At 34.5% G+C, this 20,471-nt stretch overlaps 1 protein-coding gene across 1 annotated transcript in view; it reads left to right on the top strand.

The window, feature by feature from the left end:
- The window catches only part of LOC143240082 (calsyntenin-1-like), a 97,412-nt gene that overhangs the window by 15,329 nt on the left and 61,612 nt on the right, over nucleotides 1–20,471 (top strand). The window contains exons 2-3 of the mRNA XM_076481927.1: nucleotides 7,048–7,149; nucleotides 18,010–18,193. Coding sequence (XP_076338042.1) covers nucleotides 7,048–7,149; nucleotides 18,010–18,193 — 286 coding nt within the window. The remainder of the gene's footprint in view (nucleotides 1–7,047; nucleotides 7,150–18,009; nucleotides 18,194–20,471) is intronic.

The raw sequence follows: 20,471 nt of genomic DNA on the forward strand, positions 1-20,471 counted from the left end.
TTATTCATAACTTCACATTTTGAGTTTCACTATGGTTCGGCTTACATTGCATGGCCAAGCGTGTTAAGGCGTGCGACTCGTAATCTGAGGGTCGCGGGTTCGCATCCCCGTCGCGCCAAACATGCTCGCCCTCCCCGCCGTGGGGGCGTTATAATGTGACGGTGAATCCCACTAATCGTTGGCCAAGAGTTGGCGGTGGGTGGTGATGACTAGCTGCCTTCCCTCTGGTCTTACACTACTAAATTAGGAACGGCTAGCACAGATAGCCTTCGAGTAGCTTTGTGCGAAATTAAAACAAACAAACAAACAAACAAACATTGCACAACAGAAGTGTCCTACAAATAAGTTCCCAAAACAGGTGCTTACGATGGAGTAGTGCCCAGTCATAAAAGTGCTGTAAGCGACTAAGTGTATGTCTTATAGATTTAAGACAACATTGCGCATCATGCCATGTGTTTGATAATTAACACACGCGTAAGGAAATAACACATCGCAAGTAAAAACGAGTGAACAATATTCGCTAGTTTCGTAACAGCGGGAAAACATTGGATTTCTCTAAGATGACTAACAGCTACATGTAGTCTCAACATTGATCTTGCCTGACCAAGTTATCTAATAGTATGTCTCGACTAGTAATGTGCTGTAGTTAGTGTATGTCGGGGAAAGCCCAGACAATGTAGAATCGATGTTAACAATGTACTCTACGTTAAACAGGATGGGCCAAAACAGAGCTATTCAGCAGTTTTAATATGCATAGCAGGAAGAAAATGGTCATTTTCGTAACAAATGCTGGCTAAAATAAACTATTATAGTCTTTAAAGTACTTTTCTTTCAGGACAGTAAAAGTTCCTTCCTCAAAGTGAAAGTCAAAAGGTCTTAAATGCTTCTCAGCTGTACAGTTCTAATACATATCATTCGACACAAGATACAAAAATGCTTATAAATTTTCTTTTAAATTAATGCAATAATAAAAATATGTTCGACTTCGTACGCTATGTACATATATACGAACAGGGAAAGTGGACCGATATTTTAATTTAAAATTTTTCGTAAACTGCTACAAGGAAAATAATTTACGTTGTTTATACAAGATGTCAGCCATTGTCGATGACTAAGTAAGAAATTTTCTTACGCACTATTTTAATGATGCCACATCCATTACTTTCAGTGCTGTGTAATGGAACGAGAAGTAAATCATGTAAAATGTGTAGGTAATTTATCAATTCTGAACTTAATAAAGTAGAAACGGTCCCAGAAGTTATGTAACTAAAATGATTTACCTTCGTCAATACATTATGTTAACATAATATTTGGACACCATTTATAGAATCTGCATTTTTCCAAGTGTAAGGATAATTATTAACATGTCAAATATTTAATTATCACTAAAACAACGAAACTCTGTGAAGTTAGCTCAAAGTGGAATAGTATTGTGAAGACATCAGATATAAATAATTTCATTTGTTTTCACAATTGCCCGACAACGAGAAATCGAACAACAAAAATATGTAGTCACCGATGCTGTTGTTTTACATTATAAAACAGCGAGATGATCCATACTAGCCGTTCTGAGATACATTTTTATTTTAAGTGGGTTTCTCATCATCGAGAGTATATTTGTTATCATGACATCAAAACGTAGAAATAATCCTGTAAATAATTTCTGTTACTATGATTTGATATTATAGAATACACAGAGATTTTTTTGATATCTGGTAATTATCTGTTTGTTTTAAATTTCGCACAAAGCTACACGAGGGCTATCTGCGCTAGCCGTCCTTAATTTAGTAGTGTTAGACTAGAGGGAAGGCAGCTAGTCATCACCACCCACTGCCAACTCTTGGGCTACTCTTTTTGGGCTAAACTGACGAGTATGTTTGGTGTGACATGCCGTATCACCTAAAAATAAAAAAAGAAAAGAACAGAACCTTCATATAGTTATCACTATGAGAGTGTAGTTCATTAGATAGTAACAAATCACTGTTTAGCGAAAGAGTTATGGAAAATTGGATAGATTTAAACTTTCTGTCAGATTCTAATCGTTATTATTATGTTGTCTTGTCACAGTAATCCTTGACTTAATTACTTGTCCGAATTCTGAAATATTTTGGGTTAAATAAACACGTGTTTTCGACATGGCACACGAAGAGAAGAAAGAATATAGGTAGATAAATATTTTTAACATGATGAAAAGTACTTCTGCTGATGATAAATTATTCTAAGTCTCAAGGAAAGAAAAGAACAAAAACCAAAAATAAATAGGTTATAACAAACTTTTCGGTGAAACACTTAACCAGATATCAACTATTTAGGCATTCGTTTTATAGTTTCCATTTGGGTTTTTGTATTCTCGTATCCACACAGTCGTGTTTTATGTGGTTCTTCTTCACAGAGATCAGCATTTATGGTGACTCTTGAGATAGAGATACGTCTATACCCAGGAGAATTGTTGACTTTCTTTCTTTTGCATCAAGGAATTGATTTTCTCATTCTCCCTGACTGGTACGCCTAACCACGCTAATGTAATACTACACTGTTGTTACTAAGCGCTGACGCCTAGCGGGAGTATTTACAGCGATAAATAATTTTATGGAATGAACAAATAAATAAGTTACGTAATTTATGGACAATTTATTAGAGAATCACCAACTCCAAGCCTTAACTAATAATTAAGTGATATCTGTGAGGACTAACGGTAGTAAGTCACGATTTAGGTTCACATTGTTTCTGATAACAAAACTTTATATACGTCTGAAATATTAATAATACCGCATATTTCGAAGAAAAAACGTGTTTAATGTCAACTGGTTGTTGTGGGTACAGCTACAGCAGACTATACTAAATATTGTCCAGTTTCTAGAATGTCTGGTTATATATTATGATGTGATTTGGGTATTTGCTACTAAACCTTTAAGGCTTCAACTATTCCAGTGATTGTAACGTCGTTTATAACGAATCATAAACGTAAGGCTTAGCTTTGTAAATGTTATTCGCTTTGAGGTTTGAGCAATATAGGAATGGATTTAATGAATACATATGAATAAATTTGGTGAAACACTATTAACACAAAAAAGATATAGAACTTTACATATATATATTTATCATTAATTAATAACTGAGGACTAGTTTAGTCAGAAACTTTAAATAATATCCGGGAACCTAGAAGCTAACGCTTAAACTAAACTGTACTTTATACTCTTAAGTTATAGACATCTCACTATGATATTTGCATACAAAGTTCACGAACACTACGTTTGATCGTTGTCATGGCAACGAATTCATGTTAATGTCAATAATTCGCAACTTCTTAGTTATTGATATTATCAGTTTACAAAGAGTGAAAGAAGCACTTGACAACAAGTTTTTCCTTCACAAACGCTATATAGAGATCATCTTATATAGGTTGTATTGAGAGAATGTTTTTGTGTGTTAATTTCGTTGTTACTTTTTTATTAATAATTATATATTTTTATTTATAATATTTTAGAAAGTATATTAAAAATGTAGCCCACTGTTTTTATCTCAAACCGAAAGAATTGTTCACGGCCAAGTTGCTATTGAGAAAAAGTATCTTCTATCACGTAGTGAATAAATCATACACTGATCCCTACATTAGAATCATTTAGATATATAGGTAAGCTCTAGCCAGTATAGAAGCGTTGCTATGGAAACATTAGTTACTGTCATGTTACATTGTCTTTTTCCTACAAGTCTGATAAATACGTGCACTAAAATTGAAACTGAAATTGGAGTCGATAAGCAAGGGATTTCATTGTTATTATTTATTTTGCAAAGTAACAAAACAAGTTGACTAAACTAGTTGCCATTCTAGGCTTAGTACAAGTTTTATAACGGAATAACTCAAATTCGGTTCCCACTCAAACTCGTAAATTCATGTTTTTAAACCTTTATACTTTTATTTCCTAATCTGTTGTTTTACGTTCTTGATTTATGCAGACAATTAAAGATAAAGACAGCCAGTTAATCCAGTATTAACGCAGAGGCATAGCTGGGGTTTTCAGCTTTTGTTTGTTTGTTTGTGAATTTCGCAACAAGCTACTCGAGTGCTATATGTGCTAGCCGTCCCTAATTTAGCAGTGTAAGACTAGAGGGAAGGCAGCTAGTCATCACCACCCACAGCCAACTCTTGGGCTACTCTTTTATCAACGTATAGTGGGATTGACCGTCACATTATACACCCCCACGGCTGGGAGGGCGAACATGTTTAGCGCGACGCGGGCGCGAACCCGCGACCCTCGGATTACGAGTCGCACGCCTTACGCGCTTGGCGGGGTTTCAGCAACCGGAGACAAAGTCAGTTTTCGCGCCCCTCATTACACAATTTTCCGAATTATGTAGCATCAATTTGGTGCCCCCCAACCCCGATGCTGCGCCCGGGAACAGATGTTCCCCCCTTGCTTCCCCCTAGCTACGCCACTGTATTAACGGCTAGTATAAGGGGAAACAATATCTTAATCCGTTATACTTACGACTTTCGCTTGACCTTTTAAAAAGCTATAACTGAGTTTGATGGTCTGTGAGATGTATGCACTGCTATAAGATGTGGAGCATTGAGCAAGGAGTTCCATTCATTAAAAGCAAAGTATAAGATGATTTACTACATTTATTTCCTGCTTTTAACAACTGAAGTATATCAACCACATAATTTCTTAAATAAGGCAAAAAAATAAATCTAAATAATAACAAATAAATTGCTTTATTATTGGTTATGTTAAAATTTATTGAAAAGTAACGAAAGAGAAACTTATAAAATCTTTGGATTCAGTATATTTGCTCTATGATTCACAATTCGAGTACAGGAAAAAAATGAATACAGAGGATGCACTAGTTAAAGTGATTAGCAAATTAAAATATTTTACTAATGATAATTTAAAGTGTTCTTTTTTAGGTATATCAAAAAGTTTTGATAAAATATATTAGATACAAAATATGCAATAAAATGGAAATTACTTCTGAAGTACCCTAAGGATCAGGTTTGGGTTCGGTATTATTTTAATTTTATTTAAATTATTTCTGTACAATTAAATTTAATGGGGATATAACTACTTTACAGTTGATTAATTTTTAAATTTATGATGGAAATTGAAATATATACATCAAAGAAAAATAATTATTGAAAATATATAAAGAAGTGGCATAATAAAAATTCATGTTTCAATGTTAAAGAAACAGTTTTTCTTTAAGAGAATCAGAGTAAATGGTTGAAAATAGTTTCATATATAAAAACTACACATGTAAGTATTTAAATAGTAGAAATGTTGCAACATTATTTATGTTTTACAAAAATAAGAATGTGTTAAATATCTTGGATTGATTATAGATTTGAATAATATGAACAAATTAAAGTAATGGAAAAATTAGAAATATTGCAATAAGATCTTATTTTATAAAAATGATTCTGTCTCTTAACAAAATGAAGAATATTTATTATGCGTGAGTTCATTTTATCATACCATATGGTTATATTAGTTACACAAAATATTGTGAGGTCTGTATTATTATTATTACTGTATGTAAATATAAAATTACATTTTAAAAATTTGTATGTATATATAACCATTGGGTATGTTTATATTTACTTATAAAGCATTAATTAGACTTAGCAAAGATATGTTCAAATGGCAAAAGATAATCAATATATGAAACAAAAGCTACACAGTTTGAAAATTCACAAATTCATAAAAATAAAAAGTAAATATTTAAAAAGTCATTGTATCAAGCACCAAACACTTATGATAATATTTCAAATAAAATGAAACCACACTTTAATTGTAAATATATATATATATATATATAAATTGGCATTAAAATACATAACTAATATTGATGAGCTTCAAAATGTATTTACAATACATACATAAAGTTAAAATAAAACGTGAATGTTTAAATATTGTTATTATGTATTTAAAATATTATGTGTTCAGTACATAGATAAAATTGGAAGAAAACGTACATACATATAAGTTTCAAACTGATGTTTATTTTCAATGCATAACTAACATATAGAATCGTTTCAAAACCATGTCTGGCATATTGTTTAATCTTAGTTATAACTTCAAACCGATGTTATAACTTAGGTAGTGCTGTATTAGACTGATGTTTGTTTTCTAGATATAACTCCCCTTTATGACCGTTTCAAAACCTTATTTTAATTTGTTTGTTTGTTAATTTCGCACAAAGCTACATGAAGGCTATCTGCGCTGCCCGTCCCTAATTTTGCAGTGTAAGACTAGAGGGAAGACAGCTAGTCATCACCACCCACCGCCAACTCTTGGGCTACTCTTTTACCAACGAATAGTGGGATTGACCGTCACATTATAACGCCCCCACGGCTGAAAGGGCGAGCATGTTTGGCGCGACGGGGATACGAACCCGCGACCCTCGGATTACGAGTCGCACGCCTTAATGTGCTTGGCCATGTCGGGCCACCTTATTTTAATATCTTGTTTAGTGTAGAATCTGCTACCCTGTCTTTTGTCTGATTCTGTGCATAGCTTTAGACATCCTTTTAAAACCATCAAAATCTAATTTTTAACTTCACTCTTCCTTTAGTTTGCCAAAGCTCTTTGACCCCTCAACTGACTCAGTTATATTGTAATACCCACCCACCTTCTATAAGTACTTTTAAACTCAACTTTAATAAATTTCACATGAGGTTTAAAATATTTTAAATAGAATGAACACGATCATTGTCGTGCTGTAAAAAATATCATAGAGGTTTGGTTTTTCACACAAAGCTACTTGAGGGCTATCTGTGCTAACCGTCCCTAATTTTGCAGTGTAAGACTAGAGGGAAGGCAGCTAGTCATCACCACCCACCGCCAACTCTTGGGCTACTCTTATACTAACGAATAGTGGGGTTGACCGTAACATTATAACGCCTCCACGGCTGGGAGGGCGAGCATGTTTTGGCGCGACTCGGGCGCGAATCCGCGCCCTTCAGATTACGAAGCGCACGCTTTAACGCGCTAGGCCATGCCAGGCCCAATATCATAGTGAGTAAACCCAGCTGATGATTTATTTCAGATCTCATTCTGGAAGATGTCGACCCCGCCATCGGTTATCATGCCATCGTAAAAGAAAATGACAAAAATGTGGAAGTAACTCCTGAAATTAAGGTTGCAAGTGGTAAGTTAATTCATAATTTAAATTTTGTTCTTTTTTTTCTCTGCTGTAAAATATTCAACAATTGTATAAATGAGCATTGTTTTTATAAAGCGTATTATTCTTGCATAATTACTTATTTTGTATTTCTTTATTCTTGTTGAATTGTTACATGTTCCGCGGGAATTTATTTCTCTGTCCTTAATTTAGCAGTTTAAAACTAGAGGGAAGGCAGTTAGCTAACTAATGGACTACTCTTCTACCAACGAATAGTGAAATTGGCTTAATATTATAACGACTCTACGGCTAAAAGGGTAAGCATGTTTGGTGTGACAAGAATTCGAACCCGCTACCCTCAGATTACGAGTCGAGCGCCCTAAACACCTGGCCATGCTGAGCCTGATTTCTCTCTGAAAACTTCTGTAGCGAAACTGAGATTTCACTTTGGATTAATTATGATTACGCTAAAATTGAGCGGTTGGTATGGAAATAACAGGGAACACGTTTACTTTTAATTTGTTCCTACGGATAGTATAAAACTGGTGTATGAAACAATTGTGTTTGTTTTATTGTGTAGTTATTATAGTTTTTAGGTTATTCATTTATTTTAGTTTGGAATTTTTCTATCGTTGTATGGAGTTGGAGAATAAGATGTACTAGTATTTTTCAGTAATTGTTCGTATTATGATTATACACTGAAAGCAGCACTTCAGATACGACTGACTAAAAACATTATTTCGTATTTCAACAGACGAAGTATACCGTAATAAAAACCACGTTAAAAAGCACAGACAATATCAATATTATTTAAAAATTGGAAAAAGGTGAGCTGAGTTTTCAGACCAAAGTGTATATTTGTTAAGAAGTCATCGTAGTGAAATGTTGAAATGTTTGTAAAATAGTCAAATTATCACTAAATATTCTATCTTGTAAAATTCAGCCAGTCGACAGAAAGAACAATGTCAATCGATAAGTGAAAGTTAGGACTGTTCTATTTAAATTCAAAAATCGAATTGCGCAGGCATATGCCACTATCAACGTAATACTTTCTTCTTTTTACTGCAAAGATGGCGTGAATATTTTCCCTCTTGGTTTACTATTCTTCTGTTAAGAAAGAAAATTAATATGTAGACATCCTTTTGAAATTGTAGTACTTTTGGTTGCTGTGAGATGTTGGACATGTGTTTCGTCGAGTGAAAAACAGCATCAAGGCTGAATTGATGTCTCTGACGTCATCTCAACCAAACCTACAAGTGAAGGCAGTTTACACCCTATGATGTATCACTTCCATTGTAACTAGGTTTATCATGATGTGGTAGCGAAAGTGCTCGACTCGAAGCTTCACTGTCTCCAGACTGAATCCTGTCATTAAATATGCTCCCCTTTCAACCGTGGGAGCGTTATAATGTACAGTAAATTCCACTATTCGTTGACTGTGGGTGGTATTGACTAGTTGCCTTTTCTTTAACCTACAATTGCTAAATTATGGACGGCTAGCGTAAATAGCCCTCGAGTAGCTTTGTATGAAATTCAAAACTAACCAAGAAACCGTTACAATTGACACGAGCAAATGGGAAGATAGTTTGAGATTCGTTAAGCTATAAAACTATAATTTTATTTTTGAAATTGATTGGATCATTCTTATGCGATCTAAGCGTATTTTTGTACTATTGCTAGCGTTTCATTTAAAGTAAGTTCAAATGTTATTCAATTACACTTTATTTCTAAGTGAGTGTATTTCATTGAGCCATTTATTCAGCATTACAAATGTTTTTTTGTTTTTTTTTTTGTCTAGGGTATAATAAAGATTTGTTTTTTGAATATTACGCTGTTTTTCTGTTTTCTTTTATCACCACGCCCAGCTTTTGGTTAATTTTGGTTATCTAAATCCTTCCTCTAATCATTCCGTTATATTGCAAATGTTAGTGACGCGTGCGTTAATTATTTTAAACTAAGAATGCCACAGTGTTCATTGAATAGATTATCTCTGATGCCTTGATTTAATCTGATTCATAGTATTTGTATTTAGGTATTCATTTTTCCTTTTAGGTTATCATTAGCTCTTTTCTCTTTATTTTAATTTGGTTTTTGCTTAGTAAATAGTAAACATTTTGTTATTTGTGCTTCACAGTTTTCTTCTTTTTTCCTTTTATCTTCACGAGTACCTTTTCTTACATTTTAATTACCTAAATCCTTTCTCTAATATTTCCGGTATACTGAATATGTTACTAGTATGTGTGTTTATTATCCTGCAGTGTTCGTTGAATAGAATAATTTTTATGTCTGGACTATATTTCTTCTGATTTGAGTGTAAACAGCCAGATAATTCTCTTTTTATTACTTTAAATCCACATTATTTTTATAGGCAACTTGAGAACTGATAAACTTTTCTCATAGGAGAACCTATCGTTTGAGAGAAAAGATTCTCTCACAAGTACCAGGATTCTCTCAAGAGAGTGAACCCCAATGGTTCTGAAGAGTCCAGCTCTTTCATGTCTTTGTGTTTCTTAAGACTACAGTTTAGCTACTACACGAGAATGTTCATGCACTTTATGGATCTTCTCGTATCTGTACCATAAAACCTTATAGCATTCCTCTTACCCTCAGACTATCTTCACCTCTTCCCCACCAAAGGGAAGAAGAGGTGAAAATATCTTAGAAATGAGATGAGAAGATGGAACTAAAAAATTAAATCTACTGACCAATTCAAATTCACCCCATGTGTCAAGTGTAGATATCTTTTGATGATCTGGTAGCACATCCTTCTTAGTGAATTGTTAGAGCTATACAGATAAACTTAAATGACAAATTATGCAAAAGCAACATACAGATGCATCTCACGTAACTACCAGTGCACCACAACTAAACTTCTGTGCATCATACCCAAACCTCTGTATTTTGTAAGTTATTGTCTCCAGCTGTTTACCCTGATTAGCAGATTAGATGCCATATTTTCTATCCCAAATATGAAGGGTAAACCAAATAATATTGCTATCTCATAAGGAAAGATTTATACAGAATATCCAGCAAGTGTTACTGAGAATGCTTGGATGAAAGGCCAAGTGACAAACTATTTCCTCCTGAGCCTGAAAACTACCACATTCAACCTAACTTCTTACAGTTATGAGCTTATAGATGGAGCTTCCTGTATCCTATATACTATCAGGATGAAGTCAGCAGATTTCCACTTACTTAAGCATATAGAAACAGTAGAAAATATTATAACAGTTGATGAGAATTCCACTACCAGCCGGTTTAAACTAGATGGTACTCAGTTGGATATGATCACTAAGCAGGAAGAATACAGTAATCTCTCTGGGCCAGTATTTGAGGTGGTTCACTTGGCATAAGCAACGTTAATCTCTTTGGTAACACCTCTAGTATTATGTAAATGTGAGGGTGTTTTTTGATTGATACCGGAGTTGTCGGGATTTTGTTTTACTGAAAGTGTATCATACACTACAAAGTATGGCCATTATAGAAATAGATTTACTGTATGAGTTATATGTGAGCATGATCTCTGAAACAGATGATTTTCAATCTGCAGAAACGTCAACGCAGTGGAACCCAGGATTGCAAAACTGCACCTTAAAGTACAAGTTGTGTTTCATGAACATTGTGAATCAAATTTCATCTCAGTAAATAATTGAGGCAGCACGTAAATGCAGTATTGTGTGTCCAAACTTCAAGATAAGATACATTTGCTTAGTTTTTAATATCTCGAGGTGAAGAAACATTTCAGTTATGATGTATATTTTTGACCAATTTCAATAGTTTTAGATGTAACATGTAAAGGAAAAGTACTCTCATCTCACCGTATATCCAGAATTGCTTCAATTTTAATGCATTTGGGAATATGGATTACAGGTCACTGATAGAAGAACAAACTATAAATTGCTTGTTTTTGAATTTCGCGCAAAGCTACTCGAGGACTATCTGCGCTAGCCGTCCCTAATTTAGCTGTGTAAAACTAGAGGGAAGGCAGTTAGTCATCACCACCCACCGCCAACTCTTGGGCTACCTTTTTACCAACGAATAGTGGGATTGACCGTAACATTATAACGCCCCGACGGCTGAAAGATCGAGCATGTTTGGTGCGACCGGGATTCGAATCTGCGACCCTCAGGTTACGAGTTGAACGCCTTAACCCACCGGGCAATGCTGAGCCAAACTAGAAATTTTTATACCGACTAGCAAAGAAATCTTGGTAAATTACTGACTGAGAAAGCCATCTAGGGAAAGCTAATTAAACTTATCACTGCAAAGATACTGTAAAGACACCAAGAAGTCCCTCTGTTATCAGGGATATAATTAATGAGAAGATGGTGAAGTTTCATAAAGTTAAAAAACATGTAAATTCAAGCATTTTTAACATAAAACTATATATTACATAGTATCGCTGTTAATTGATTAAATCATGCTATGTTACCTTCGATATTGCCTGATTGTCACTTGTGGTGATAGTAATAATGAAGAAAAGGATTCCATGGGTCACTCAGGCCAGTAAAGGTGACTATATGGATTGATATATTGCTAATATATATATGTATATTTGAAGAGGGTACTTCAGAGGGATTATCTGGTTCAGAACTTCCAAATGGACCTTGGTGATGAATATAGATCTGAGACTGCTTCTAGTACGTGGAATGTATAATATCAATTATACATCACACCGTTCTTCAGGAATGATGCGCTACCTTCTTTAGAGCACCCTTAGATTATCTAATTTGCTATCAAAAAGACATCTGATGTATTAAGCTTACCATAAACTTCAGAATGCTGCTGGTAACCTGAAGATAGTGTAAATTTATTCAAAGAAAGAAAGACTGAATATGAAGCCAACAAAATGTGCACCTCTGTTAAAACAACTAGAAATTTTCAGACACAAAGTTAATATATGGCTTGTCTATAGATCACTATAATATCAAATAGCAAAATAAACTGGTTCAACTTGTAACTTAGAGAGAAGTTTGAAGTTTTCCTACTTTTGCATAATATTATAATTTTTTTGTGGCCCACAGTTCTTGGATTAGCTGTCTTCACCAAAGCTGCTTCACGTTCTGGACTGAGACATGCCAGCTGATAAAATGTAATTTCAACTAATGTTAGCTTATCCAAAAATTCAATGTCCACTCATGCTAAATACAAATGATAGTTATAATGGAATTGAGCTTTCATGCAAAATGATGAAAATCCTATAACCCGAGTTATAAGCCCACCTTTTGAAAGTTCTTGGTTTTAGGTTTCTTATCATTTTGTGTCAACACTTATTAAACCTATACTGTGCAGAGCACTTATACTAACTGCATATTGATCACCATTATGAGCACATAACCTACGGCAGTTGTATAAACAAATAGAGGGGAGATGGTTTACCACTCCTATAACTCATACACTTTGATGGAATTACTTGTTTTCAAGGCTTTGACAGAGGAGATTCCCTTTATATAAGAATTGGAGGACACTAACTAATGTCCAGTCACTCACTGATACTTTATTAGCCACAAATCTATAAAAGTACTGAAAGATGGTGTAGATTTCGTACTCCACATGCTACTAAGGAAAAGGCATTTCACCAGTAAATACCATGACAGAGAGTTATGAGTTATTCTTTAGAGAGAATATAAACAGATATAATCCAAACAGACTAGGAGTAACGGACTGTTTCACCAACTAGACTGAGGTTTATCCACTTAACCCTCCACTTCACTCCATAATTAATGAGTTATCTAAATGGAAGCATCTTAGAAAACACATAAAAACAGAATATAAACTACGACAATTTACTATTCGTTGAGCAACGTCATTTACTTTTGATCCACTGGTACGGATGAATGACATTTATGAACTCTCAAATAAATTAGCACAAAGTCAGTAATCTCTATTTAGATTGACTAGGACAATAGCCCAAATAACAACAAAACAACAGCTAACAAACTGTTATCTTTATTTGTTTATGTCAGATTATGTTATCAAACGCTATGTGCAATGTTACTACTGAAAAGGTATTGCAGTGTTACTACTGAAGAGGTCTCACAGTGTTACTACTGAAAAGGTATCGTAGCGTTACTACTGAAGAGGTATCACAGTGTTACTATTGAAGAGATATTGCAGTGTTTCTACTAAAGAGGTATTACAGTGTTACTGCTGAAGACGTATCCCAGCGCAGAAACCAGGTTATGATTAAAATAAACTTTGAAATGTGGCTATGTTATACTTCAGTAGTAAATCAGTCTCTTGGGTCCACACCATAACTTATCTTGGATCCAGATATACTAGACTATATCTTATATTGGGTCCAAATGTACTACATCATATTTTATCTTGGGTCCAGATGTACTAAACCATATTTCATCTTTTGACTAGTCAGTGGATTAAATTATGAGCTCTATTAGTCACGTGATACATGGATAAATGCTGAATACGTTGATAAACAGAAGTCTTACGTTATGGATAAAATCTCTAAGGCACTGGGTCTACTGACACTTTAAAGAAGATGAAAATGAAGGATAAAAGCAATAACTTTGATTTAGTAGGCATAGGAAAAGAGAGCCCACGAGCTGTCATCTGGCTGCTTAAAATCAGCCAGAGGAAAGAGAAGAATAAGTGAGCAATAATGTTGACCTCTGTAGCATAAACATTGTGATGTTTGTTGTAATGATGTATATGTGTTACAGGTTTATCACTAGCTTAATACCTATCACACAAGCCAGTCCAACATCCTTTGATACTCAGCCTGAGATGGTCCACAGGAGAGAATCAGTCCAATATGAAATCTATATGAATTATACTATGTTGCTATCATACAGGACATTATACCAACCTTTTCCTTGCAGGAATGGTATCTTTAATTTTATAATTGCTGTGGAAATTATCTTGTAATGCATTGTGCATCTGCTTCAACTTCAAAACTGTATCTTACTGTGCTGTTAGTTTCATAAAATATTGAAATTAATAATTTATTGTACATGGTTCCAAACCTTTTTGGAGATAATGATGTTATTGTGGCCATTTTTAATGTTTTACTATCAAAGCAGTAATCTACTAATGAATATCAGATTTAGCTAGTAAATCAAATCGATTGGGATATCTTTGAATAAGTTCTTCCCTCTTCTAACCTGGACCCAAGGTTTAGTATAATTGCTACAATTAAACCATCACATTCATAACAACGTCTAGAACATTTTAAGCATATTTCCTTGCTACATTATTTTATTTTACATTGACAAGTTAACTTCTCCACGTTATCTTTCATGGTCTCAAGTCAGGTCACAGTTCTAATCTAGTAACCTAGGGAAAATAGAGCCAAACATCTTCTTTTTGTGCAATCAAAACAACCTAAACCTATCTAGAATGACTAATTTTTTGGGCCTACATTAAGATGACGTACTGACTCATCTGGCAGATGTTAAACTATTCTAGTTTTTCACCACTGATATTTGAAAACGTTTCACAGAAACTATAAACTAAATATCCTTTATGAAAAAAATAGTTTCTAATGTTACAATTAACTAATTACAATGCCTTTGAAAGACACGTAGGCCTATGTTTTCAAACTCTAGTTCCGAGAGATACAAGCAGATGAAAGTGGTAAGATATTCCTTTTGGACAGGGATGACAGTTCACTGCAAGTTAACCTCTTGGTATAAAATATAATCCTAGTAAGCTGGTACAAGTGGGAAATAAAGAACTCGCCCAGGGACACAATACCATGACGAGAGCTAGCCATGAACTCACAACCATCCGACTACAAGTCCAAAGCGTAAAGCCATTAAGTCACGCTGTATCCGTAATTCCTAATATGCATAATTTTTTTCATTCCTCTTAATGTGTTGTTTCTTAAGGTTAAAGAAAGGATTTTAAGGATTTCATCCTAGAAACGTTCTGTAAGATATGATAAAGTTTTTATAAAAAAAAATTTTAAATTTTACGCAGTTAATCAAGAGCTATCTGGACCAGCTGCTAAGCTAGAGAGAAAACAACTAAATTAAACAACACTCATTTCCAACTCTTCCAACATTATGAAAAATGGGGTTAAACATAACATCATATTCCCTAGTGGGCCAAGAGTAAGCTTATAAAGTTACGATGCTAAAACCAGGAAGGACAGAATGCAGATAACCTGTTGCATATTTTTTTTTGGATAAAACAAAGAAACTGTCACATTATAATGCTGCCATGGCTGAATGGGCAAGCATGTTCAGTAACAAGTTTTGAACCCATGATCAGCAGATTGCGAATCAGCGCCCTAACCATAAAGCCGTACCAGGCTTAAAGAAAAGGTGCTCAGGCTGTTTGTAATTTTCATCAGAGGTTTGGAAAGCTATTTATAGCTGTAACGTTAATCTTACAGTTCAGGAAAACGAAGAATTGTCAGCCTTTTAGAACCTAAGTATAAGCGTAAGATATGATGTAATTCTATTGTAGTTTTTTTGTATCATTATATAAATTGGTTATACTAATAGTTGAAGAAAAGGGTTGCGTATGCTATATCAAAACGATTTTGAATATGTAAATTATCAAGTCATATGAAAATGCAGTGAAATGATATGTATAAGAACTACATGTTGACACTGTTTCCTCTTTCTTAGGTGTTGTGATAACACGGAAAACAGAACGTTTCTTGAAAGGATATATAAAACCACTTTTCAATGTAAAAACAAGGAAAATAAACATGTATTTAGACAGAAGGTTTAAAATTTCCCAAACATGGTTATCCCTTGTACTTAATGACACTGGAAAACAAAGAAATGTCTATCAACTTGAGACATAAAGACCATTCATAAAGAAACTTGTAAAAAGTCATACCTTAAAATTAAAAGGAGAGTACAGTGTCTTCTTGTAACAGGTGAGAAAAAAATAACACTATTGGAAAGTTTTGCATACAGGTCGGAGAGTACATTATGCACTTTGGTGGTCTAAGTGTATTGGAAATCAAAATTTTGTTTCATATATATAAAGCAGTGGTGGGCAAGCTAAACGCTATTAAGGACTGCAAGACCTGGTTGTTAATCATAAGCAAAAAATGATATATTTAAATAAAAATATATATGTATAAACGATTTCATTTCTAATAACCCTCTACTGATTATTGTGTAAATAACTGCGGTACGCAACAAAAAATATATCAAAATTTAGATGTTAATTACCTGGTATTAACGCATCTGAATGACTGAGCCCGCTGTTATCACTTGAAACTAGCTTATTAACTCTTTGAAACCACTTGTGGTGACAAGTTATCTTTTTCATAATGACAGGGGCTTAGTTTGACTCCTATGGGACCGTGGATTTCCCACCACTGGTGTGTAAAGGAAATAGAATTACACAGAAAAATACACAGCTGGCATAATATCCAATCATCAAGAGACTCCAAATCTCTCTCAGAGCAGACCTCAAAGAAACTGTTGTATTGATGTGATCTAGGCACAATGACAACTCCGTGTTGTAAAATTTCAAATAAATTGTTCACTTAGACACTATCTTTCCAAACGTCTTCTCAGCTGACACCAATGTATGTATACATTTGTTTAGTTAAGGATCTGAATGAACACGTAGGCAACGCCACATAAATGTTAATATGAAACATGAAAGTCTACGTAAACAAACGTAACCCCTATAACGAGTACCTGGTAATTACCGTTTCAGATAAAATGAGGTCTCACCAGTTGACTCGAAGATAGAAAATGTTACTCAACAAAGCAACTTCATATCGGCTATGGGTTCAGTTATGTTGCTAAATGTCATATCTAAAATTCATTTAACACTCCTACGAAAAGTGGGGCCTAATAGGCCCCAGAGCAACTTGAAAGGTTATTAATATTAGGCTAATAATTTTGTATTTAAATGAAATTGCCATTTAAATCCATTAATGAATGGATTAACGAGATTCCCACTGTCCCTATCTACTATCTAGCGAAACTACAGCCAGGGGAACGGGCTTGGAGAAATCAGGACTAGAAACGTCTTTTCGTAGGAGTGTTAATATAAAGCACACAATTCTGTAAAACTTGAAAGGCAGACAAAATCAAGCAATGAGCCCATTGTCTAAACAGTTGTAGAGAAGTAACATAATCCGAAATTGAGATTTTCGAAACTTTCAGTAACTTGTAACTTTATAGAACAATCCAGTTACAAATGTTGTTAAAGTCTCTAAGTCTTGCTTTTGTAGAGAAGCTACAATCGCTATTAAGATACAAATGTTACATTTACACGTGACCAATGCATTTCTGGGTGCATTTTACAAAAGAAAACAGAAACGGGATAAATAGTCTAAAGTTATACAGAAATGTAACACGTTACATCAAATTCAGAAGTCCCCGCTGGTACAGCGGTAGGTCTACGGATTAACAACGTTAAAATCAGTAGATAGCCCAATGTGGCTTGCTATAAGAAAACACGCACCAAATTCAGAAAAGTCGTTTTTAAACACATTAAGATTCTATTCTCGTCAGCCACAACGGCTCCCAACGATTGAATGAATCAATCATCTCACAAACCCTTAACTGTCATTAGAGTCGGTAACATCTTTATTGTTAACTACGTATCATATAATACTTTGAGAACATACTATATGCTACTCATAGAAAAAAAAATATATATACTGTCAACTATGTATTATATAGTACTTTAAGGATGTACTATATGCTCTTTATGGAAACATTTTTATTGTTAACTATGTCTCATATAATATTTGAAGGATATATTATATGTTGTTTATTAATTTTATTAAACCGTTTACACTTGTCTAAGGATCTTGTAATAGTATTTGATTTAACGGTTACGCTTTTGGACTGTTTGTCTAGTTTTTGAATAAATACGAGTGCTAGTCTAGTTGGCAAATTTGCACAATAAAATCATCCTTACGCTAACATGATAATATTACAGGTCCAGTAAGCAAGTTCATACTGACTTCAAAATACCCTGGTGAAGTACCCTTTCGTGTATTCATCTCTAATCGTACCAGTGGAACTGCCATGATGGTGGTGGTCAAGGAGCTAGACTGTGAGAAAAGAAACTCCTACAAGTTTAACCTTATGGCCGTTGGTCTCAATGGACAAGTATCTGACAAGTAAGACAGTCTGTTCTAAAAAATGGCCTGGCATGGCCAAGCGCGTAAGGCGTGCGACTCGTAATCCGAGGGTCGCGGGTTCGCGCCCGCGTCGCGCTAAACATGCTCGCCCTCCCAGCCGTGGGGGTGTATAATGTGACGTTCAATCCCACTATACGTTGGTAAAAGAGTAGCCCAAGAGTTGGCGGTGGGTGGTGATGACTAGCTGCCTTCCCTCTAGTCTTACACTGCTAAATTAGGGACGGCTAGCACAGATAGCTCTCGAGTAGCTTTGTGCGAAATTCCAAAAACAAAAAACAAAAACAAACTGTTCTAAAACATTACATTCGCTTCTCACGTATTCTTCTTCCGCTCAACTCCATTACTTGTAACAATAATTAGTCATTTGTAAGTTTAAAAATAACTCTTTTGTAATGGTGAAAGCAGGTAGATTTAAGTGAAAAAAAATATTAGAACCTTAAACAATGCAGGATCTGACAATAACAGCCACGTATTACAATAAATCACGTGTATTTTTATTTAAGTAGTACATCATATCTTGTCATATCAAAAGCTTCGTGTGTTGTCCGTCAGTCAGCCAACAGATACTACAATGACGTCACGTAAAGAACTCTTGACGTCATAAGTTGTACTGTTGTGGCGTCAATAAATCGTGCGCATGTCATGAATCACTAATATAATTATGCACACTGTAGGTTAAAACACAGTATGATATGTGATATTCGAGATCAAGAAACAAAAATATTTGTTACTCATAATTTGGGTTTTATTTACGCTTGAAACAGAACGTTTTCGAGGACAATGCCAAAGTAGCATACGCATATGACTCCTGAACCTGAATCAGAGCGCTGATATATGTCGAATGTATTAAGATTGTACATCAGTTTAAAAGAAAAAATATTACTGTGTAAACAAAAAGAGGATGCTGGCTTTAATTATATATATTTACCTAGTTTGGTTTGTTTTGAATTTCGCGTAAAGCTACACAGGGGCTTTCTGCCCCTAATTTAGCAGTGTAAAACTAGAGGGAAGGCCGCTAGTTATCATTACCCACTGCCAACTCCTGGGCTACTCTTTTATCAACGAATAGTGGGATTGATCGTCACATTATAATGCCCCCGCTGCAGAAAGGGCGAGCACGTTTGGTGTGACTGGGATTCGAACCCGCGACCCTCAGGTTACGAGTAGAGTGCCTTGACCACTGGGCCATTTACCTAGTTAATTTCCTTCTTTATATGTGTGACCACAAACTAAAAACATTTATTTACTTATTTACTAAAACAAAAAGTGCTCGAAACCAGTAAACAGGTGTAAATTTGAACCCTAGTTCATCACTTCCAGATTGGGAACAACAAGCACTCGAGTAGCCTTGAGCGAAATTTAGACAAAATATGTAATGACTTGTAATATTTCACTCTTAACGATGAACGAGAAGGTGTTCTAGAAACGTTTTAATATACTTTTCCAGCTAAACACTGATTCTCGGTGGGTCAACGGTAAGTTAAGATATTAAAATACCCCAAATATGAGGTTTGATTCCTCGCGATGGACATATATGTACTTTTGCGCTAAATAAACAACAACAAAAAAACTTAAAACTTGTATTACATTAAGTAAGAACAAAGAATTAAAAATCTATCAATATCTTATGTTGTTGTTACTGTTTCTAAACATTTCAAAAAAAAAACAACTTTAAGGCAATGAGGTTTTATTTTTAAGGTCTAAGGCAATAATTTATACAGTCTAAAAAACTGAAACAGTAATATATACACTGTTAAGGACTTCATGGTAACGAGAAACCCACTTTAAGTAAAAATGTGTTCTTAAAACGGCTGGTATGAGTATAAAAACTTTATTAAAGTAAAGTACAGACCAACGTTTCGACTTTCTTAGGTTATCAGAAGGTTAACAAAAAGAGTTTGCAAACTGTTAAGAACTGAGATAGTAAAGGAAATAATGACAAAGATTAAGAAAAATTGCCGTTTTTTCTTAACTTTTACTAAAATGTGTAAATCCCTCCAGTATGCACTACAAATGTTAAACGTACATACTGGTATTATTTTAAACTTCAATTATAGTATGTGTCCCCATTCTGACTCGTCTAAGAAATATCATAGATATCACTAATTTCGATCCATGTAAGTGAAACAATTTTGTTAATTTACTTTAACAGGCTGATTAAATTATTAGCACTGGATCGGTAAAGATACGTTAAACTTACGGCATGTAATCATCAACGCTACAATGTTGAAAGATATCGGGTGAAACTTCATATATT

This window comes from Tachypleus tridentatus, chromosome 13 (genome assembly GCF_004210375.1).
Source record: "Tachypleus tridentatus isolate NWPU-2018 chromosome 13, ASM421037v1, whole genome shotgun sequence".
NCBI lineage: Eukaryota > Metazoa > Arthropoda > Merostomata > Xiphosura > Limulidae > Tachypleus > Tachypleus tridentatus.